Consider the following 23,868-nt stretch of genomic DNA (forward strand, 5'->3'; position numbering starts at 1 on the left):
CAGAAAATAAAGAGTATTGAATGATGTTGGTTTACGGCTCCTAGCTTTTTCTCTGACGATGAATGGGAGACTCCCTCACACGCTGAATTTGTAGACCCATATGTTTGTCTAAACTTTGACATCCAAATGTGCTTTATATTATAGTATTACATCAGAAAACGTACACCTATCCCAGAAAATCCTCCTAGGTGCCATCACAGTTCTGCCTTTTCTATTTCACTGACCTAAAGGCTGTACATCAGGAAAATATAATCCATTAAACAGGTGGAATGAACTCTTCTCTCCTGTGTCTAGCTGTGGGAGAGAGCGGCGAAAGTACACTAAAGACAACAAACTATCCCAGGGCACGGGAATAACATTTCCGAGCTGAAATTCACCCGCAGCCGTTGCACACTCAACGCAGTGCTGTAATGCAGTCAGTCAGGACCAGTATACCACCAGTGCAACACAGATAAGAAGTGAGATATGCATGAATCCCACATTACCCTCTGGGGTTCCTACGCAGCCCCGGAATTTCTGCAAATGAAGTGAAAATGAATTTGATCATTTCCAGGTCTTACAGCAAGTTAGGGTTAAGAGAGAAACAAAAGCGTTCAGTCCGAAAGCGCACTCCACTACATGTTTTATATACATAGTTGTAGAGCCACTGTCATTTCATGTATTGTGATATTTGTTGTGAAGAGTAATTACCACCACCACATTTGATTATCACAAGCCAAATGCTGGTGAATTTTGACTGTGGCTGGCAAGTTTGTCAGTCAGCCGTCACTAAGGTCCTATTGTATTCTAAAAATATATTTGACTGGTAAAACAGTGATGTTGTCAGCTGAATTTTTGGATGAAACAGCCACTATAACCGGTGGACAACGGCGTTCGTTTTCCGCCTTGCCTTCTGACCACAAGTTCTCCAATCCAGTCGAGACATTAAAGGAATAGTTCACCGCAAAATGAAAATTGGAAGATCATAGGACTACCAAACACACAGCGAGTTAGCCACTGTAGTTCCAGCCTTCTTCATAACCCCATTAGAGTTATCGGGGCCAAAAAAATAGAAAATGTCCATCAAACTTCTCCATACAGCTCATGCAGCGTAATCCAAGTGTTTTGTAGCCAAACGATTGCACTGTGAGTCCAAAAGTCCAATATGTACCTCCTTTACCTCATTACCTTCTATAACGCGCAGTGGGGGGGCATGTCTGTCAGGAATTGGATTGGCGACAGTGGAGTAAATGTGGCCTCTTGATAGTCCTCTGGCAACGATAAAGGTGAGAGAAGCCCCCCCCCCCCCCCCCCCCCTCGCCTTCCCTCCCCATCCTTCCTGTTAAAAAGGTGTCTTGCTGTAACACGTTGCAGTTTCCATGGCAGTGTTTATAGGTCAGGCTGCAGAGCTAACCTCATTTCGGGCCTCAGGGAAGGAGAGTGAGAAATGAGATCATTAATGAGAGAGAATGAGAGAGAGAGAGAGAGAGAGAGAGAGAGAGAAGGATTGGGGGGTGGGTGGGTAGAGGGAGGGAGTGCAAGCAAATGACTTCAAATAGTGTGAGTGATTGGTACGAGTGGGAGACGCTGAGAGGGAGGGAGGGATGAGAGGCAGAGCCGTCTGTGCCAGTAGGGGATGCCCTCAGGATGTGTTTCCCTCCTCTTTTATTTATTTCTCTTATTTATTTATACATCTCTCTCCGTGGGCTCAGCCATTGGCCGAGGAGGGCAGGCCGGGGCTATTTTTATTTATTTCTTTTTATTTTTTTTCCCTCCCCTCTTCTCGGGGATTCCCTGTTGGCGCCGCGCGATTGGCCGTGAGAGCCATTAATCTGGCGAAGATCTGGATGAGCTGATTCCCCCCTGCCAGCCTTCCTCCTCTCTCTCTCCCCCCCCTTCTCCTCCTCTTCTTCTTCCTTCTGCTCCCCCGTGGAGCGCACATGACACTGTGTGCAGATTAGACCGTGCCAACTGTAAATGCTTTCTCTCTCGCTTCACACACACACACACACACACACACACACACACACACACACACACACCTCAGGAGACACCAACCCAGAGTTATAACCCTGGCAGCCTCGGTGAGTCTTGTGCTGCTGAGGCCAACGTCAGAAGTTGATTCCTACAGGTGTTAGAGAAGTAGAGGTGCACCAATAATATCTGTAGCGCCGGGATTGACATTGATCCAGGTCCCAAGTGCTGCTACTCGGATTGGCAGATGAAGCTGTCATGATATCTATACTTGAATGACAAGCGCTTTGGTGCAATATAAAACTTTTTCCGGCGGGAGGGAAAATGTCTCCTGACGTTAAAATGCTGAAGTGCTGCTGTTTGTGAAGTTAGAAGAGGAGACTTGGCTATGCAGACTGAATGCTATTCTGTCACATTAGGCCCTAACCCTGTTGTTTATCTGTTAACCTATTCTGAATAAGCTGTTTTTGAGTTGATCAGTAAGCTGTGTTTGACCAGTGTGAAAAAAAAAACAAAGAAACAACTATATCCTCTCTAGCCTGTGTTAGGTAGCGTATTTTCTTTATATTATCATTTATTTTTCATTTAATTGAGGTTAGTGATACAGTGGTCAGTGCATAATTTGATCAAATGAATAAATAAACACAATAGATGCACTTATTCCTGTAATTGTTTCATAATAGGCCAATACTAGGCGGAAGTAGGTTTTCCAAATGAAAATGCACCTGTATGGAGTTTTGGTAACGGCGCATCAGATCTAGAGGCAGAGGTTTGAGTCGGCGGAAAAGAGGTTTGTTTTGTATGCAGCGGTAGCGATTTGTACAGACGCATTTGTTTTAATCTGCCACAGAACTGGTTTGAATCCCAACCCAATAGCTGTTGAGGGTAAGTGCCATTTAGCTACTTTAGTAGCGTTTGCGGAGAGCCAGCCAGACATCACCTCATCCACGGCACAGATGGGTCTGTTTGAGCCAGGTGCTAAAAACCCAGCGTCTGTTAGCCCGCCGTTGACGTGGGAATACAGGAGTACAGGAGGCTCAGCGCCTGCTGGAAGGAGCAGGTAGAAAAGCAACAGTCAGTTTGAGAAAAGGGCTGTGGATAAGAGGTGCGGGGGGTGAAAAAACAGCCGGCGAGACTGGAACTAGCTGAGCAGGTTGAGCTGGTTCCTGGTTTGTTTTCGCCTAGGCTCCAGGACACACACACACACACACACACACACACACACATACACACACAGGCTTTAACTGATAAGTGCTCAGCACACTGTCTGTTCCCTGTAACTGTTGTGGTCTTCACTGGAATCGTTCTTTTTTTACATTTACATTTTAGGCATTTAGTCGATGCCCTTATCCAGAGTGATTTACAATGAGTGCAGCAGTAGAATGAGCTTAAATTCCTCGATCACCAACATTACAAGCAACCAAAAATCAGGAGTGCAAAGGTCAGGGTGTTAGCAGCCTTGAAATATTCTTGTGAGCAGAGAACAATCGTGTCAGAGTGCGAGGGAAAGAAATAGAATAAGAACTAAGGAGAGAGATGGAAGGGATTTTTAATACTGTTTTCCTTTTCTGTCTCAAATGTGTCACTTAACGCTGTTGATTTTATCAGTAACAAGTAGCCCAATAGGCAAAATGCCTTGCGTTTTTGTTAATGACCAAATTAATTTTCAGTGCTATTCATTTATTTCTTGGGCTGAATAACACCGAGGCAGAGGCACGTATTGGAAAAATTCTTCCAGGGAGCTGCTTATTAAAATTAAAAACACAGAGCCTAACTCACAAATAGACATAGTGTGCTTATTCTGGACGTGGAATTAAAATGGGGCACGCGTCCATCTCAGTTTTGTTTCCAGCCACTTGTAGTATGAAAAGGGGCACAGTGGCATCGCTGGCACTAATAACGGCAGCCGCCATCCTCTTCCTCCTCCACCAAGCTCCACACCACACACACTGACAGCACGCAATTGCACACCTACACAGCGGTACTGCCAAAAAAATAATAAAATGAGAGAGCCGGCATTGATTTTGCCTCGAGTGAGAAATAAAAGGCAAAATAGCAATCATTTTGTTCTTCGTGTGCATTCTTATTGGTCCCGCAAGAAGCGCTAAGCAGGGAGGGGAGCTAATGTCAGAAGTCCACATGATTGTCATTTCACTCGTGGCTCAAGCAGAACGGAGGGAGGCCCCAGAGTGTGTATTGTCACTGTCAGAGGCTTTCGTATTCCCCCGGAAGTGACACTTCCTCTCCGTGTCACCCCGTGGGAAATGGGAATGACTAGACCCACCGCCACCTTCCCTCCTCCCTTTTTTTTTTTTTTTTTTTTTTAATCTCCTCCTTGCCCTCTCCCAGGTCTTTTGTACCCCCTTTCTCCACTGTGGGGCTAATCCCACTCAGGCCCGCCCACTGGTTTTGGTCCTATACCCCCCCTCTTCCATCTCTCCTCTCTCTGATGTGTCTGAATGTGCCATGGACTTGAGAGGAAGGTCACATGTTGGTCACACACACTCGCGCTCCTCGTTTGTTTTTCCGTTCCGCGGCCCTCTTTTCCCCTCCGCCGCTCCCTCCCATCCCCACCGAACAGGTGCTTCATCTGGAGTAGTTTCAGAGTGTACAGGAGCCAAAGGTTCATGTTGTCCACTTGGTGTGTGTTGTGGATGTATGTTTGCATGTAGTGGAGGGTAAACCCACCTTCAGCTTAGTTTGCCCACTTTTATTGAAGCCGACATACACTACCAGTCAAAAGTTTGGACATGCATTTTTCTTGATTTTTACTATTTGTCACATTTTAGAATAATAGTAAAGACATCAAAACTATGAAATTACACAAATGGAATTATGCAGTGACCAAAAAAGTGTGAAACAAATCAAAACTATCTTATATTTTAGATTCTTTAAAGTACCCTTTGCCTCGATGGAAAGGCAAAGGCTTTGGAAAGAAATTCATACATAGGATCAACTTCACTATTTATATTTGCCTAAAAAACAGATTTCAAGTATTTAAGCATAAGCCTTTAGATCAAAATGGCTTTAAGATCATGAGAAACTTAGTACATTCAATCAGGTGTGCCCAACTTTTGACTGGCAGTGTCAATTGTCATGACCTTAATTCATATTAAATGGCATGGTAAGTGGTTTCGAAATGATACAAGTCCTATGAAGATGGGGAACGAAAGCATAAATTCTGCCTTTCTGAAAATAGAATAGAGTTCTTGCGGGTATTGGAGGTGGTTTCCCTCGCGTTGATCACCGACTGGAGGTGGTAGTTTACCCACCTTATTATTTACCAATACATCACTGGCTGTCACGGCCCCACCCTTGAACGTATTCAGTCTTTAACAGTGTGCCTGCAGAGCCCAGGGACCACCCGCATGTTCCCCAACAGACCCCCCACCCCACCTCCCCTATGACCTTTATGTGCCAAGACTCCTGATGTGGTGCCAAGGGATCTTCCAGTCTTGGTGCTGATCAACCCCTCAGCCTACACCCCCCCCCCTCCACCAATCCCCATCCCCTGCCCAGCCCAGCGCCGCTCTCCTGCTGCAGCTAAGCTTGTTTTTGCGACATAGCTCTGGAGCAATCAGCCTGACAAGGCCGGCCCACTTTTTCTCTCCTACCCAGCCCAACCCCCCTCCCATGCCTTCTCTCTTTTTTTTTTTTCTCTTCTCAATATTATACTGTATTTTTTTGCTGCTTTTCTCCCCCTCTGTCTCAGTTCTTTTTTGGTTTGACTCTCTCTGCCTCTCTCTCTCTCTCTCTCCTTCCTCTTTCTATCTAAATTCTCGTTTTCTCTTTCCCTCGCCTGCGCGCGCCCTCTTCCCCTCCTCCTCCTCCTCCTCCTGTTCCCTCCCTCCCTCGTTCTCTCTCTCTCTCTTCTCTCAGTAAATCAGCTTTCGTAACGCTGTGCAGCTCAGCCTTGTTTTGCGAGGCTCTGCCGCTGCAGTATTCAGAGTCCGGGGCCAGTTTCCTGTTGCTATTCTGGGGCCCTTGCTTCCTGTGTGGACGTGTCTTATTCAGATTCCAGGGCGCCCCGCTCTCTCTCTCTCTCTCTCTCTCTCTCTCTCGCTCTTGCTCTCACCCCCCCCACTCTTGTCCTCTCTCCCTTCTGTCTCTCTCCCCTGCTCCCTCTCTATTTCACCCTTTTTTCCTCTATGTGATTTTTAATTAATGTACTTGAGAAAATTCAATCTGCTGACAAAGTGTATTGTTTTGCATTTGCTTCAGTGAATTGTTTTTAGGGCTGCAAAAACCCAAGCCCTGTTTTGCTCTTGTGAGCACACAGACACATACACACTCCCTCTCCCTTTTGCGCTCTCTCCGCTCCGCTCACACTCTCTCACACTCGCTCACACACACACACACACACACACACACACACACACACACTCCCATGCCCCTCCCCTCTGCCTCCATTTCTGCTGGGCTGAGCTAGTTTTGCAGCACAAAGACTGAGGCTGACTGCAGCACTGTCTGTCCTCTGCTTTCTCCTGCTCTCACTGGAGCGAGCTGCTGAGCCTGGATGGATGAAACCAGCCTCGCAATGAAATTAACTCGCTCTCTATGAAATAACCTTTATATTATTCTTCTTTTTTTTTTCTCTCCCCAGTTAATTGAGTGGTGGTGTCAGTTGCTTTGGCAGCGCCCTCTAGATAGGGTTTTGCTGTGCGTGTGTGTGTGTGTGTCAGTAGGAGGGGAGGGGCGTTGCTGCTCTGGAAAGCAGGCAGACTGGCTGTAGGGGTCTGGAGCCTCCCCACCCAGCCCCCCCCACCCAGCCCCCTTGGCCCTCCGTATCCCAGCACCCCTCACCTCGGGCTGGGCAGCTGCCTGCCTCACTTGGGCATCTGTGCGCTGCCCTGGGACTCCCCGCTACTATTGTGATCGGTACAAAAGGCCCCCCACACACACACCATCGCTCCATTATTCACAGCAATCAGACCGCCACCCCCCCCTCTTCACCACCTCCCTCCATCTACTCTGTATTAGCTACACACAGGCTGCTGCAGTGTGTGTGTATGTGTGCGTGCGCACTCTTTTTACCCCTACAGAGAGGCTCAATTAGGCATATGGGGAATGTTTATAAAAGGAATACCTATTTATTGATCAGGCTTCATAGTTGGCCTTAATGTTTTTTCAACAGCAACGCTGTATTATGCAGGAATGTTAAGACTGAGCCGTACTGGTCAGTGGCAAACGCAGTGTATTTTTTCCCCTTAGCAATTTTTAATTTTGCTGCTTCACTCTTTCCTTCTGCTACTTTTGTCCGTGTTATTAGCCGTCCCATGTGGCCGCTGTGATAAAGTAACGGTGTAATGGCGGTCCCTGGGGAGCCGGGGCTGGCGAGGAGGGAGCTAGCCTGTTGAGGGAGCACACATTGTTTCTATAGCAGCGACACTTCAGACAAGATATCTAACCCCACCAGGGTGCTCCCAGGCTCGGGGCGTTTTGTCCTCATGCTGCTGTTGTCGAATCTGATCCTATGTGCCGAATTTACCTTCGTCTCGGCTAGATGAAATAACAACACCCCTGTACGTTAATTTCAACCGCCGACCGGTTTCTGAGCCGCCTGCCGTCGACGCCTCGCGTCCGTACCGCGGCGCGGACTGGGTCAGAGATGCACAGTGCACCTATGGGGTGCTACAGCAGTGTATAGAGAGTTTCTCCTCAGCCCTGTGCTGTGTGTGTGAAACCCTGTAATGGCTGCTGCTGCTGCTGTATGAGGCAGGGGCCTGCCTTGCTTCTCCTTTCTCCAGTTCTTCTTCCATAGTGGGATGGGAGTGCCCCCTTATGGTTGAGCTCAGCCCTGCAAACCTCGAGCTGGGGCTGGAGCCTTCCTCTCTCCAGGCCTTCTGCACATACCCAGAAGCCCCCCCTGCAGCTCAGCCCGGGCCCTGGACGCGGGGTGGACTCGTGACCGGGGCGGCTATGGCGTCAGCAACACCCTTATACCCTTCACCTCCCTGTCCATCTCGAGCCACCGGGGTAACGGCGGACTTTCCTCCTGTCATCCTATGGTAATGCAGCGCTGAGTGATGGAAGACGGTGCCATGCGCTCGACTGATTGAAACCGGGCAGCCCAAAATGTTCTTTCGCCTGAGATCTGACAGTTGGTAGAGCGGCTCTGATGGTGGCCAGGAGATAATATGCTCCTGGGCTACCGTCAGGTCAAGTCGGCGCGCTCGGAGGCTGAGCTGCGAGGAGAAACGGAGAAAAAAAAAGAAGCCCTCTTGAAAACGTGTACAGAAAATTCACTTGATCTTGAGCATAAAAGGGAAGAGACGACTTTTCCCATGACCCCGTTTGAATATCAAAAGCCCGCTTTGCCCCGAACGAGAGGTAGAATGCGCCGCGCTGGAGCATTCTCACCAGCGAGGTCCTAAACATATAAACATAAACACTGGGGACAGAGGCGAGGCGGCGAGAGCAGTTCAAGGTTTTTGCTGTCTGTATTTGTCCACTGTGTGTTCAGCGTGTGTGTGTTCAGTGTGTGTGTGTGTGTGTGTGTGTGTGTCTCCCAGGCCTCCTCAGCGCAAAGGCCCGGAGGCTGAGTGTGTAATTAAAGTGGTGGCGGTGCAGGGGGAGGATCACGGCTTTGGTGTGTCTGCGCTTCCTGTAACAATGACGGGCCTCTTCTTTTGTAGTAGCTGACTGCACCGTGACCCTGCCAGGCACACAGGGAGGCCGGGGGGGGGGTGGGGGAGGAGGGAGAGAGAGGGAGACCTAGAGACAGACAGAGAGAGGGAGAGAGATAGTGGCGATGGGGGGGGAGGGACGGTGTCGGCTCTAATGTGTCAGCCCACGTGGATCATGGTAACCATGGCAGCCCCGGAGATGCAGCCAGCTTTTTTTTTTTTTTTTTTTCCTTTTCCTCCCCTATCTCCCCATTCTCCCTCCCTCCCTCCTGACTCTCTCTCTTCCTCCAGCACATCACCTTTTCCTTTCCACAGAGGAAGTGCGAGCATGTGCGCAAGTATGCATTTCTGGTATGAGAGCGCATTTTTTCTTTTTTCTTTTTTTTGTATATTGTGTTTAGCATGTGGAGGCCTGAGAACAGGAAGCCTGCCAGCCAGGCGGTGGGCGAGGAGCCTGAGGCTGAGAATGACAGAGAGAGAGAGAGAGAGAGGGAGAGAGTGGGTCAGGAAGAGTGTGTGACTGAGGGATGAACTCTGTAGCCCCCCCCCTTCACCACCACCACCACCACCACCACCAGATCTAGTTACACTACTGGCCAGGGTCACACATTCCAGATAGGTTTCATTATCTCAGGGCCGATACGCTACCTTCGCTTCCACTTTCTGTTTCTCATGACCGAAAAAAAAAAGAAAGAAATAGGCTGGCTTGGCAGACTAATGGCTTTGGTCGGGCTTGATTGATTCAGTGAAGTAATCTGCAAATGGAATACATTAGGATGGCGGAGGGGAGAGCAGATGACTCAGAGACGGCATCGCCACACTCAGAAGAGCAGCGGAGAATATGGGAATCGTGGGAACAATCATGGCTGCTGTCATTTTCTACATTCACACACAATAATTGCATCACAAGTATTTTTATTTGACTTAATTTTCCGATTCATTTTCGGCCGCGCTCGTTGCTTGAATCCGTCTTTTTTGTTTTGTTTTTTTTGTTCCTCCCCTCGACCCTCAAAAACACTGTTTTTATTCTGCAGTTCTCAGCTCTGAAGTTCCATGTTAGGCAGTGCTGGGAAACACAAAATGGCTGCCGTGGAGGGGAAGCTTGGAGCTCCACAGAAAAGAGCTGCAGCACTCTCTCTCTCTCTCTCCATCTCTCCACAACACGGATCGCCCGGCTTTCCCCCTTTCTCTCGCGCGCGGGGAAAGGAGCGTCTCGCGCGCTCGGGGTACCAACTGTTATATTTCTTAAAGACAATAAGTGCTACAACCTCCCCACCCATCCATCCACCCACCCATCCAGCATGCTTGTACACTCCCGGCACCCTTCTCCGCACACACACACACACACACACACACACACTCCAACTTAGCCACCCCAACGTCCCTCAACTCCCCCGCTTTCCTCTGATCCACGTCCCCTCTATCATTTGCCTTCTGTAATAAGCGGTTAGTGCGTTGAATAGCAGAGCCACAGCAGCTTCAGTATTTAAACCCCCCCACTCTTCCACCACCACCCCCGCCCCCCCCCACCCCCCCTCCCCTCCTCTCTCCTCTCACTGTCCGGCTTGTGCAGTCAGCAGAACAGGCTGGTGCTGTGCAGTATCGAGCAGGGAAAAATCAATGACTGCAGAGTGGGAGTAGGCAGGAGCTTGTGTGTTGGAGAGAGTGTGTGTGTGTGTGTGTGTGTGTGTGTGTGTGTGTGTGTGTGTGTGTGTGTGTGTGTGTGTGTACGTACGTACACAACGCTTCTGCCTATCCGGGCTGAGGGATCAGAGCTGTCAGTTGTCAGATATTTACAGAATGTTAAAGAGCTCGCCCTGCACACTGCATACGTGCTGGCAGAGTGGGCGTGGATGTGGGTGCTTAAACATGTTTTTTTTTTTATTATTAGTCATTTTGGGGATGGTTTCATGGATCTCCACATGCATTAGGGCCACAGACGCGCATCTGATAAGATTTAGTCCCAGGGAATCCCAATAGATTTTTGTTGTTGTTTTAGTGTTGAATTCTATACCTGTCTACACTGTACATGGGGAGAAAATAGTGGTCAGAGTGAAACCTATACATTCTGGAAGCGTAATAATTTCTAGTAAATATCAGTATGGAGACAGTGATGGTTCCTCATTCTGCTCGGAACCCCCCTCAAGGACCCCTGAGGGGCCCCCCAAACCCCACTTTGAGAATCGCTGCTTTATATCACGATGAATCCCGCCTCGTTATTACTGTCTCGGCCCCGCTCCCTGTCCCATGACTGAAGTATGGAAGTGTGTGTGTCTCTTGTGCAGCCGTCTCCCCGCTGACCTCCTGCTGAGGTGAGACTCCCCGGCGTAACTCCAGGGATCGACCCCCCCCGACCTTTGGCCCTGCGGTCTGGGGCAGCGGGGTGGGGGTGGAGGGGGTAGGCGGGGGTTGTGCAGCCTGGAGCGCGGAGGCCTGCCGAGGCGGTCACTGTGGCCGCCGGGCCGAGCCCCGCGTCAGATGACTTGGTCTTGTGATGTCTGAATGGAGGTGCGGGGGTGGAGGTCAGCTGACGGCCGCTGGGCTGCGGCCCGGCTGCTGGAGAAGGATCCCGCCACGGTCGTTTAAGCAAGGAATGCCACGCCGTTTGATCTGCGCTCTCTCTCGCAACAGCGTGGCCCCGTCTCCCCACCGACCGGTTTCTTAACATTTCTGAGCATTAATTGGGTAATAGACACCCAAAGAGTCCGTGTGTAATACCCATACATACCCCCCCCCCCCCCCACACACACACACACACACACCCTCCTCCTCCCGCTGGTTCCGCATGGTCACACAGCACATGGTTTTTGTAGCTGCCACATCTCCTGTGCGGGTCAGACAGGCTGGGCTCTGTGCAGTCAGAGAGAGAGCGAGAGGAGGAGATGGAAGGAGGAAGAGGGGGGGAGGAGGGCAGAGGGAGCAGGGTGGGGGCGGATTGGGGGAGGGGGGGGGGATGGCGTCTGAATCAGCGTTCTCCTCCTGTCGCTCCCTCTGGGGTTCCTCCATCAGGTCACATCCCAAAAATAGCAACGGGCGCCGTTTCAAGTGCAAAACCGCCAGCTTCGGGGCTGCAGCCAGCCTGCGAGTGTGAGATTTCTATGGGAATAGTTGGCCACCTTCCAATGAGTGTTTTTTTTTTTTTTTTCCTCCTCCTCCCTCCCATTTTTTTCCCTCCTCCGATGTGACTGGCAGATGAGCTTGCATTTCTGAGCAGCACATGGGATCCACGTGAGTGGCCGGTGTGTAAACATTCACCTTCCCACAAACAATCATCGCCGCCGCCTTCCTACCTTCCCGCCTGGCTGTCTTTGTGTCACGGCCAGCAAGGCTCAATAACAACGCCACATGGCACCGGCGACTGTGTGCCCAGCACCAATTATTTCAACTGCCTCCCCAGATGACTTGTTTCAAATATATTCCCCCCCCCCCCCCCATTTCTCACCGCAAGCCACACGAGCGGAGCCCTCCTCGCCGAGACGGATCACACAGTATTACGGAAGCGATGTGGAGTAGTGTGAAAGCCACTGTAGCTGAGAGTGTGTATGCAGCATGGTAGGGCCGGCACTCCTGCATGAGAATGACACGGACACACCCCGATGACGGCCGAGATTGCTGTAACGCTTGTTTGGATTTCCCCACACTTGACTTTAACTTTGACATAACACATTTCCCTCATCTTCCCCATACACAAACGCCTTAATGTCTGGAAAAGCCTGATTATGCTGCCCACTCTTCCACGTACAGCGGCTTTCTTTTCCAGCTTGTTCATGTTTTAGATTCCCCGCCAAAGAGCGCCTGTCTTACAACCCCGCTGACACACACCGACACCACACACACACACACACACACACGGCATACCAGACTCTTTTGCCTTTGACGTGGTGTATCAGTTTTCTCCCTAACTTCCCTGTTACTCCCTTGTAATCCCAGCTTCCTGAAACGCTCACAGAGGATTGATAACATCTCAAAGCTTTTGTTGCTTTGAATCATTAAAGCGAACATGCTCCCATCTGTCAGGCGACTTTCAACATAAACTTCTGAATTGTTGCAAAATGTCAAATGTGAATTAGGTGCGTTTCCGTCGGCCGGGTTGAAGTGAATAAAATTGTCTTTCTGAACATAAAAAATTCGAATTATACAGAGGAAATTTTATCAAATGTTGCCACTTCCGTTCTTCTTTCCTATGTCAACACATCATTATTCATAAGGAATGAATTAGGAATATATCAAAATTCAATATATTGCAATACAAAAATCTGACAGTATGTATCGTGGGGCAGAAAAATGAATTGGGATATTAGCTCCATTTTATTCTGCTGTAGAAATCACAAATGAGACGACTTGTTCATCACAATTTCACAAACTCTCCATTGAAATTATATTATTTGCACTTTGTAATGACATTTTTAAATTGTTGTTTACATTCTAGTGAGCCAGTGCCATTGCTAGAAAGATCTGTGTCTCAGAAATAAACATTATTCTGCACAGTCAGACTTTGTTGTCATTGAACTTTTATTTATTACATCGTATCGTGGTTGTATTGAATCGTGAACCACATGTATCATCCAATCCGTTAACTGTATCATTAACCCGCAGCTGCTCCTCTTGTTCCAGGACCTGTCCGGCTCCATCGACGACCTGCCGACCGGTACGGAGGGCGCGCTGAGCCCGGGCGTCAGCACCTCGGGGGTGTCCAGCAGTCAGGGCGAGCAGAGCAACCCCGCCCAGTCGCCTTTCTCCCCCCACACCTCGCCCCACCTGCCGGGCATACGCGGGCCCTCGCCGTCCCCCGTGGGTTCCCCCGCCAGCGTCACCCCCTCCCGCACCGGCCCCCTGTCCCCAGCTGCTGTGCCAGGTAAAGACAGAACTGACAAACAGGATATCTGCGGTCTGAAAATATCTACATTTAGGGTCTTTAAAAGTATTAAAATGTAATTTGAGATGGTTTTTTTTTCCCATGTGTAATAACTGGTTGCTTTGTGCTGCATGTGCACTCTTAGATTAATACAGAACAGGGTTAGTAGTGCAATATGTATCTTATCTGCTTTACTAAGCACAATTGGACTTCATGTCCCTTAACAATTAATTTCCTGTTGTCCCTTTTCTAATTCTTCCCATTCATAATTTCACAACTTTCATTATTTATGTTGAATCAGAATTAGACTGGTTTGCCAGCTTTGTTTCTTTATTTTGGTTTTTCGATTGGTCTTAAATTCAAGGAGCATTTAAGCAGGTAGCATGGAAAAGGTCTTTGGGAGTCTTAAATCTAGCTTTTTAAAACCTGCAGTTACCCTGGGGAAACAGGCACTGGTGGAAGGACAGTCTTAAATTTATGCACGAGGCATCCAGGAGTCAGATGCAGTCTTATTGAGGAAAAGCATTGATGACTTTCCAAAGACAAAAAGTTGGTTACTTAAATCATTCCGTATGAAGACGAGATGAAAATTTACAGCAAAGAAAAATGGAATGTAAACGAGAATATAGCAAATGAGGATTAAAAAAAATTATAAGGGTATGCAAAATAACAGCAGCAGAATTTACTGACAAAGAAAATAATGAATTCAGAATATGTATGATAGCATGTGGAAATATTATGAAATATCAACATACAGTGTCCAAAATTAACTTTGTGGCCCACCTGCCAATGATTGGTGAACTAAAAACTGTACCTCCTACGAATAATTTTTGCCAGCCAAAATAATTTAAACACATTTTTCATGGACAAAAATGCCACCCTACCCGCTTTCAGTGCTGTTTTGTGTATAGAATCAGGTGCTGTGTGAAACATTCAATAAACAGACAAGGGCAGGTTTAGAGTTTTAATTTAAAACTTTGTCGTTCACTTGTACAACGGATCGAGTTTGTAATTAATCATTAAGTGACTCACCACATAGGAATAATGTTAAGTTTCAAGTTTCAGTTAACCATCCAGGCAGCAGAGAAACTCTGTGCAGAGCATTGTAACAGCCAGCCAGTCAGGAGCCTGTCTGATACAGAGCCATTGCTTTGCTTTGATTTGATTGGCTCACGGTCAGAGTGAGTTTACAGCGGCCAGCAGGGACAAAGTTTGAGAACAGGCACAGACCAAAGACTGAATATAACCGAGGCATGCATATGTTATCGTCCCAAAGTTGCCAGCCAGTGTAGCAGGTGACTTTTATTGATTTATCCACCAAAGACCAGCATTTGGCGCTTGCCGATTGCCAATTTCTGACTGAATATATATGCAACATATAACAATTGGAATATGAAGAAAGCAGTATGTGCAGAATGTGTTGATTTGGATGTTGTTAGTTGTCCCCTTTATCAAAACTCTGGATGTAGGTACCATATGTACAGACAAAACGTGACTCATAAATGCTCTAAATAAGGTTTCTGAGCCATGCTGTTATTGATGTCCTGCAGGTAATCAGATGCCCCCCCGGCCACCCAGCGTCCAGTCAGACGGCATCATACACTCTTCCATGAACCAGTCAGCCATGGGCCAGGACAGGGGTGAGTACGGAGGCACACACACACACACACAGCGGCGCGTAGCTTCAGGAGTTTGTGAACGAGACGTGGACAAATCACTGTTGAGCTAAGCGCTTAACCCCTCATCTGCTCCAGTGCAGTCGCTCAGTGGCCAACAGTGCAAGAGTGTGTTTCTGTCTACTTGGCAACTCCTAGGTGTGATTGTTTGTTTGCATCCCTCCCTCTCTCCCTCCCTCCCTCCCCTGCAAACACTCCCCAGGCTGTGGCTTTAAATAAGACTGTGTTCTTGGGGGCGTCCTGGTGGATCAGCAGTCTAAGGCACATACCATGTAGCCATGACGTCCTGTGTCATCCCTCTCTTTCTCTCTAATTTTTCCTGTCTGTCTTCACTATAATCTGATAAAGGCAAAAATTCAAAGAAATAATCTTTAAAAAAAAAAAAAAAAAAAAAATTTTTTAAAGACTGTGTCCTTAGTCAACTTGCCAGGTCAAATGAGGGTAAAATAAGACAGACACGTTGTACTGCTGTTAATAGTAAAGAGCTAGGTTCTTCTCTTATATTGTGTGATTTTAGTCCTTTCTGCTAAGCAGTGATGTGCATGAGGTGTTTGACAAATGAAGAAGTGTGCATCTAATGACGTTCTCTCCTCCCCTCCGCCATGCAATCCTCTCCGGCTCTCCAGTGTACATGCGTAACCCTCAGATGCCTCCTTACGGGTCCCCTGGTCAACCTGGCTCCGCCTTATCTCCACGCCAGTCTTCGGGAGGCCAGATGCATGCTGGGATGGGGCCCTATCCTCAGAACAACTCCATGGGAAACTACGCCGGGCCTCAGGGGAGCCAGTACGGCCCACAAGGTGAGTGCTGCGGGCGAAAGGCAGGGGGGAAAAAGGCTTAAGAACAGGTGGGGTATCTGGAGACGTGGTGGTGTTATAACTGGCCCTCTACATTGGTTTAGAACACGGTGGATTGTAGAGCGGAGCGCTGTGCTCCTTCACGTCACGCTGGTTTGTTTGAAATGCTAAAAATACAGTTTTTGAACGAGTTTACAGTTGTCGTCCTGTGACCATCACAGAGTGTCTTAGGTAGCCTAGATTCAGAGAGGCTTTGAAGTTTCTTCTCACTACATAGATTTATGAAATTGTATCACTTCACTTTGAAGTCTCAGATGGTTTCTGTGGGCTTTGAAGAAGTTGTGCTATTAGTCATATCAGCCAACAGCGAGGGCCAGATAAAGCCTGCCTCATCAGGCTGCTTGTCAGAACAGGCAGCACAGAGGTAAATTTAGAGCTGGACTGCTGAAACTCTTGTCTAGTCAGGCAGAAATTACTAGAAGTTCCTCCAAAGATTTCTCTGTTTTAGACTGAAACACATTTTATAAATAAAGACTCCCTGATACTGGAGGCCCACAGTAGGTTGGTGTGAAAAGGCATCAGATGACTGGGTGAAGCAGCCCATTGTACCGGACAGTACCAGTCTAAACGTTTCTCTATCTCCGACCCTTCCAGGTTACCCCAGACAGCCCGGCTACAGCGGGATGCCCAACGCCAACTACCCCGGAGGTCCCGGCATGGCCGGCTCCATGAACCCCATACCCGGCCAGGCCGGCGGGGCTCCTTACGGAGCCATGCCTCCCAGCAGAATGGGCCCAGGGCAGATGGGCGCTCGGCCCTACGGTCCCGGGATGGGCCCTAACATGGCCGGCATGCCTCCTCAGGTGGCGTCCGGGATGTGTCCTCCCCCGGGCATGAACAGGAAGGACGGTGGCCCCCCCATGCACCACGGACCCTCCAACTCCATACACAACAGGTGGGTGGCTGCAGCTACTGGCTGCTGCAGTGTCTCAATGAGACACTAGGGAGCAGTTGACTGTCAAGGGTCATTCACCAGCACTGTTGTATGGAGACTAGCGTTAAGACTCTTGAGCCTGGAGAGTTCTCTTTTCATCTTTTTAGTGGAATAACAAGTGTGTGTGTGTGACAGTGTGTCTGCGTGTTTGTGTGCACGCTTGTATGTGCTTGTATGAGTGTGTGACCCTGAAAAATGATTGGTTCCTCCCACGGGCAAGCCAGGCTGTGGTGTATGTTGGTGCCTGAACAAGCTGCAGAGTAGATGGGAGTAGACGAAACATCTACCAATGATAGAGACAGAGAAAGAAAAATTGAGAGAGAGAGAGAGAGAGAGATGGCCTCTGAGATCAGTGAATCACATCCTTTCCCAGTCAGGAAGCCAGCTCAGCCTACAGAGAAACACTCAGGTGGGCTTGGCAAACGCTGGAACCAATTATTCCTGCAGAATAAGCTCAACCCAGTAAACACATGGCAAGGGAAAGCAGAGCTTTGTAACAATATAAAGACATCTAAGTACAGGAAGACATGAAAAGGATAGAAGACTCTTAAATTTTCTCTTCATTTCATGTAATTTCATGATATGTTTTACTGTGAATGCCATGACATGATGCATAGTGTCTGTCGGCTAGTGGTATCTTTTTTTTGCCAAGTGTTATTAAACCACCACTCCCTTCTCTAGGCCGCCCGGCTACCCTAACATGTCCCAAGGCATGATGGGAGCAGGCTCTCCGTATGGCCCTGGCATGAACAGCATGCAGGGCATGATGAACCAGGGAGGGCCAGGGCCAGGGCCAAGTCCAGGGCCAGGGCCGTACCCTATGGGAGCGAACATGGCCAACAACACCCCCGGTGAGTGACCGCCACATTCCAGTCCTGCTCAGGCTGTTATGGTACCGCTGTGGATTTAGACCTTTTTGTCCATAAAATAGTTTTATAGATTGGTAATGTGTTTTATATTTTATACCCTCCTCTTATCACCTCAAGTCCCAGGAATGGCTCCCAGTCCGGAGTTTGGCATGGACAAAATGAACCCTGCCCAGAAGATGAACAACAAAGTCGAGGGGACTCCTAAGCCTGAATCCAAAAAGGTAAAAGTGCGTATCCTCGAATTTTACTATCTTTTTAGTTCAAAATCCATAGGATCAAATTTCAGACTTGTCAGGTCGGTGTTGTCCGATCCCATCTCACAATTTCCTCCCATCTCCCTCTCCCGCCCTGCAGAAGTCGAGCTCTTCCACCATCACCAACGAGAAGATCACTCGCCTGTACGAGCTCGGCCCGGAGCCCGAGAGGAAGATGTGGGTGGACCGATACCTGGCCTTCGCCGAGGAGAAAGCCATGGGCATGAACAACCTGCCCGCCGTGGGCCGCAAGCCTCTCGACCTCTTCAGACTCTACGTGTCCGTCAAAGAGATCGGCGGCCTTACCCAGGTACGGCCGGATTGCATCCGAATTTGTTTGTACTTGTGCACGATAACTCGCCCGCTGGCTGCTGTTCTGTGTTATTACAGATCAGAACAGATACCGTTGCGATTGTTATGAGGTTTGCTGTGTGCGGCTTTGTGAGCCTCCTCCTTGCTTCCGCCCACCAGGTGAATAAGAACAAGAAGTGGAGGGAGCTGGCCACCAACCTGAACGTGGGCACGTCGAGCAGCGCAGCCAGTTCGCTGAAGAAACAGTACATCCAGTGTTTGTACGCCTTCGAGTGCAAGATCGAGCGCGGCGAGGACCCGCCCCCGGACTTTTTCAACACGGACGCCAAAAAGAACCAGCCCAAGATCCAGCCTCCCAGCCCAGGTGAGCGGCGGAGTCCTCCTGCTTCTCATCACCCCCCCCCTCCTCCTGTCCAAAACTGAGTTACACATCGAATTACACTCAAATCGAATGAATGAAAGTTTATTTCATTTTTCCTTCTGTCCCTTGGGTGTAGTGCGGTTTCTATGCAATTCATCACATCCTCCTCGCTCTCCTTGCCTCACATCATCTGCCTATAAACTAGTGTATTTTATTGTATCCTATTAATTGCGATGTTAAAAGGCAATCTTACACCGTCGTTTGTCATCTCCTGTACGGGCTGCCATCCCCTATAAATCATGGCTGTTTTGGCTTGTGGCGGAGGAGCTGTTAAACGACGGCGGCGTAGCAGTAAGTCACCGAAGTGCGCCGTGTCCTCTGGACAGTTTCACGAGCGCGTCTCCGGGGGAATACTCCCTGGCATTTGCACAGGACGCGCCGATCGACTCGTCCTTCCCCGACTCCCCATTGGTCTTCGGCGCAGACTGCCGACGCCCCCGGCATGCCAATCCTCTGAATGAACTTAGAATGTTGGTTCACGGGCAAAAACTGTATGAAACGCCGTCAGCGCAGTGTGTGTGTGTGTGTGTGTGTAAACTGGCAGTGTGTCATACCAGAGGTGAGGGGCGGAGGGAGGGAGGGAGGGGGGCGGGTGTACTTGGGACTGCGTTGTCGCCTGGAAGCTGTTTGTTTTGGAGGGATTCCTCTCATATCCATAGCTGCCAGGCCATGCCAGGACCAGCCACGTGCTGCTTTGGTTGGGCGAGACCCAGGCTGTCAGACACGGGGCACTGAGTCAGCGTAAGGGGGAGGGAGGGAGGGGGGCGGGGGGGTTACAGGAGACATCAGGGAGCTTGTCAGCTGGCATCAGCCCTCTAGTATGAAGGAAGAGTGAGTGCGGAGGTGGGGGGAGGGCGGGGGCGGTGTGATCTGGCGATAGCGATGCCCCGTCAGTGGCTCGTCCTCCCTGCCTGGTGCCTGGCCCTGGGCTACAGAGGCAAGGCAACACTCCCTGGAGATTAGTGCTGAGCCAGAAATGATGAATGGGGGGGGGAAAGGCTTGTGTGTGTGTGTGTGTGTGTAAAAATCACACGCTTTTTTTTCCTCCCCCTCTCTCTCTCTCTCTCTCTCCCCAACACGCTATTTTTTTCCCGCCCTCACAAAATCCCTCCCCCACCCCCCACCCCCACCCCACCCCCCCTTCCTCTCTTCATCTGTTGTAGAGGGAAATCCCTGCCCAGAGGGAGGGAGGGAGGGAGGGAGGGGGGGGGAGGGGGGCGAGTTGGTTAGTGTGTGTGTGTGTGAGAGAGAGTGAGAGAGGGTGTGATGTGAGAAAATGTGAATAAATGTGACCTGCCAGTGACCCCGGTGTGTGTGTGTGTGTGTGTGTGTGTGTGTGTGTGTGTGTGTGTGTGTGCCAGTTTAATGAATGGGAACCTGTGAGTCATCAGACTGGCGTGCTAATAGTGAGAAGTCCTGAGCTGAGGTTAAGGATGAGCGCCACCACGTCGCTCGCACACACACACACACACACACACACACAACACAAACAAGCGATCACTTACTCTCATGCACACATGCACAACTCTCTCCCTCTCTCTTTCCCTGGCTGTCTCCTCTCTCTATAGGCCAGGCGGTAATCTGTCAGAGTCAGGGTTTAGATCATTGTTTCCTGGTGACTCCAAGAGCCGGCGGAGGTGGGGGGTGGGTGGGTGATGGGGGTGGGGTGAGGGGGTTGGCATGCTGTGATGAGCTGAAGGATTCAACACTCTTGCTGGCTGCGCGCTCAAAAGCCAGCCAGCTCTGACACAAACCGCGCTCCTCCGCGCAGCGCTCAGGAATTTCTTAATGGGATTTAGGATTGCCAAAAAAGCAGCATGTGTTCCAGAGAGCCCCCAGCAGCGCTCGGCCTATCCAACCACAAGGCTATCCCGCCTCCGTATCAACTACCAACTCCCCCCTCCGTTATCCTTGGAGTAAAAAGAGCGGGTGGAGGGAGGGGGGGCGGGGGACTGGATCCTATCCTCAGGCGCTGGATTCTTCGAATTCTTGGGAATCTTTGAATATTACAAGCTGGCGGATTTGGTCCTTGCTTTCCCAGTCTTGGTTGCTGTACTCAAAGTGTGTCTGTGTGCTCTTGTTCCGCAGCGGGCTCCGGATCTCTCCAAGGCCCCCAGACTCCCCAGTCCACCAGTAGTTCGATGGCGGAGGGGGGAGACCTGAAGCCCCCCACCCCGGCCTCCACCCCGCACACCCAGATGCCCCCAATGCCCGGCGTCAGGTACGAGTCAGGAGCCACAGCATCACATCCCGCATGGTTAGGTTTCTTATAATGGTGACAGTGTTAGGAATAATCATAATGATGGTGATAACATAAAACTCAAACGATCCCCATGGGGAAATTGGGTCGCTGCAGCTGCAAATAGTAATAGAATACAAAAAATAGAATGTAATCAAGAAGATAGCAAAAGTTAAAAGGTATGGGTTAAAGTTTTATTATGGTTTGCAAAACACTTTATGAGAGAGACTGAATGCAGAATATAAGAATAGAGCAAATGGTAGGTCATAAATATAGCACATTTTACGATATGAAAATATACAGAAGATATGAAACATGCAGTATGAAAGTTAAACAAAATGTGCAATATCAAGATAAATGTAATATACAGCGTTCCCACAGGTCTGGAAAATCTGTATGTAAAACGAATTTGGTAATAAGATAGAAGATATCCATACTTAGTTTTGGAAAATCATCTCACATATTTTGATATATCTCGATATGAAGAATAATCTTCATCTACAGAGTGATATGACATAGTTAGTAGGAGCAAAACGACTCATCAGCAAATCATATTGAAGGCTAATATCTTCAAAACAAGAGATTATGGTCTGGAAATAGTATTGAATTTTGAAACTGAAACTGTGAAGGGACCCTGAATGTAAAGCAAATGAGAAAACTATGAGAATATGGAGCAAAAGCTATGCATATATTTTACTAATGAGCCTCCTGCCCTCGTCTAGGAGTAGCGTGAATCTGCAGGACCCCTTTGCCGACGGCGGAGATCCGGCGTTTGCCAGAAGGAACGCCATGACTCCCAACTCTCAGGGCTACCAGCCTGGGATGGGCGGGCCGGAGATGATGGGCCGGATGGGACCCTACGAGCCCAACAAGGACCCCTTCGGTGGCATGAGGAAAGGTGAGGGCCGGCCGACCCACCAGCTCATCCATGAAAATACAGTTTGAGCTGAATCTGACAATATTGTGTCCATGTTTTTTTCAGCTGGAGAGCAGTTCATGAGCCCAGGCCCTAACAGTGGGATGGGAGAACAGTATAACAGAGGCCCACCAGGCCCTATGGGCAACATGCAGATGGGCCAGAGGCAACAATACCCATATGGACCGGGATACGACCGCAGGTAAGCCCTCCACGCCACGCTGTTCTTTACCCAATTAGGATACCGATATAGCGTTTAGTTTTAATCATAGAGGCTAGTGCTGATTAACATCCCAGACACCTTTCTGTCTGTAACAACATCAGCTGATGAGCATTGTTTGTTGTGTTTACAGACAGGAGCCAGGCATGGGCCCTGATGGCAGCATGGGACCAGGAGCTCCCCAGCCCAACCTGATGCCTTCTGGAGCCGACACAGGGATGTATTCGCCCAGCCGCCCTCCGCAGCAGCAGCGGTCAGTACCGTTCACCTTAGACCACACAAGGCTATGATTGGCTTTTATTATGACTGAAGGAAACAGACGATAGTTTTAAGGTATTTTGTCATTGTGATATTGAGAGTGAGAGCAGGATTATTGTCATTTTTGCCTAGAAATTCCTGTGCAATTCATAGGAAAAAGAAATGAAATGACGTGTGAAATGTTTTTTGTTGTTGTTTGCAGGCATGAGACCTATGCTAATCAATACCCTGGCCAAGGAGCGCCCCCTGGTGGCCCATACCCAAATCAGCAGCCAGGAATGTATCCACAGCAACAACCGGTAAGAACATTTTGTTCGTTGTTCGCTGTGTTCCCATCGCAGCTTGATCGCCCTTGTAAATGTTCCATTGATTTAAGATACATTTCATAAATATTACTATCTGTGCTGGCTACATGATTAACAGGTTCATGCTTTGAATTCCTCTAATTATTATAAGGTAAGCCATTGTAATTGATAATATTGTATCGTCTGCTGACAGAACTACAAGCGGCCTGTAGATGGAGGCTATGGCCCTCCTGCCAAGCGTCATGAGGGAGAAATGTACAACGTCCCCTACAGTGGTCAGCAGCAGCCAGGACCCCAGCCATCGGGGCCTCAGGGCCAACAAGACATGTACAACCAGTACAACGCCTACCCTGGAGGGGACCGCAGACCACCAGGTCCACAGAACCAGTTCCCCTTTCCCTTCGGCCGGGAGCGAGGACCGTCCTCCGGAGGGCCAAACTCCCAGTCCCCGATGCCTCCCCAGATGATGGGAAGCCCCATGCCTTCAGGTCCCGATGGCCCCCAGGGCCCCATGTGGCAGGGCCGCAATGAGATGGGCTACCCCAACTATCCCAACCGACAGGGACCTCCTGTACCAGGCCAGGGCCCCGGCTACCATGGCATGAACCGCTCCGAGGAGATGATGCCGGCAGACCAGCGCATGAACCACGAGGGTCAGTGGCCCGGACACGTGAACCAGCGGCAGCCCCCGTACGGGCCCGGAGGCTCTGGACCGCCCATGTCCAGACCCCTGCCGTCCAACTACCAGACCACCCAGAACCACATTCCCCAGGTGTCGAGCCCGGCGCCCATGCCCCGGCCCATGGAGAGCAGGACGTCGCCCAGCAAGTCCCCCTACATGCACTCGGGCATCAAGATGCAGAAAGCCGGACCCCCGGTGCCCGCCTCCCACATTGGCCAGGCCCCTGTGCAGCCACCCCTGATCAGGCGGGATGTGGCCTTCCCACCCGGCTCCGTGGAGGCCAGCCAACCCCACCTGAAGCCCCGCAGGCGGCTCACCATGAAAGACATTGGTACAGAACTCTTGTCTGGCGTCTCACTCTATACTTGTCATTAGAGGTGCACTGATACCAATTTCTTCAGAAAGTATACAATTACTAAGTACTCAAGTAGATCAGCCGATATGAATACTGATCCAAGTGCTACTAATAGGCTACATAACATAAGCTAGAG

At 49.5% G+C, this 23,868-nt stretch overlaps 1 protein-coding gene across 2 annotated transcripts in view; it reads left to right on the plus strand.

The window, feature by feature from the left end:
• Nucleotides 1-23,868, plus strand: part of arid1ab (AT-rich interactive domain 1Ab) — a 51,237-nt gene that overhangs the window by 23,209 nt on the left and 4,160 nt on the right. Inside the window, exons 5-18 of one of the 2 annotated variants that reach the window (XM_078290384.1) lie at nt 13,194-13,434; nt 14,985-15,074; nt 15,737-15,910; nt 16,562-16,862; nt 17,583-17,752; nt 17,888-17,997; nt 18,125-18,334; nt 18,496-18,700; nt 20,846-20,978; nt 21,719-21,894; nt 21,979-22,114; nt 22,266-22,385; nt 22,593-22,689; nt 22,889-23,708. In XM_078290384.1, the coding sequence (XP_078146510.1) occupies nt 13,194-13,434; nt 14,985-15,074; nt 15,737-15,910; nt 16,562-16,862; nt 17,583-17,752; nt 17,888-17,997; nt 18,125-18,334; nt 18,496-18,700; nt 20,846-20,978; nt 21,719-21,894; nt 21,979-22,114; nt 22,266-22,385; nt 22,593-22,689; nt 22,889-23,708 (2,983 nt within the window). The remainder of the gene's footprint in view (nt 1-13,193; nt 13,435-14,984; nt 15,075-15,736; nt 15,911-16,561; nt 16,863-17,582; nt 17,753-17,887; nt 17,998-18,124; nt 18,335-18,495; nt 18,701-20,845; nt 20,979-21,718; nt 21,895-21,978; nt 22,115-22,265; nt 22,386-22,592; nt 22,690-22,888; nt 23,709-23,868) is intronic. The other variant, XM_078290385.1, reaches the window with a different exon arrangement.

The sequence above is a fragment of the Centroberyx gerrardi genome, chromosome 19 (genome assembly GCF_048128805.1).
Source record: "Centroberyx gerrardi isolate f3 chromosome 19, fCenGer3.hap1.cur.20231027, whole genome shotgun sequence".
Classification (NCBI taxonomy): domain Eukaryota; kingdom Metazoa; phylum Chordata; class Actinopteri; order Beryciformes; family Berycidae; genus Centroberyx; species Centroberyx gerrardi.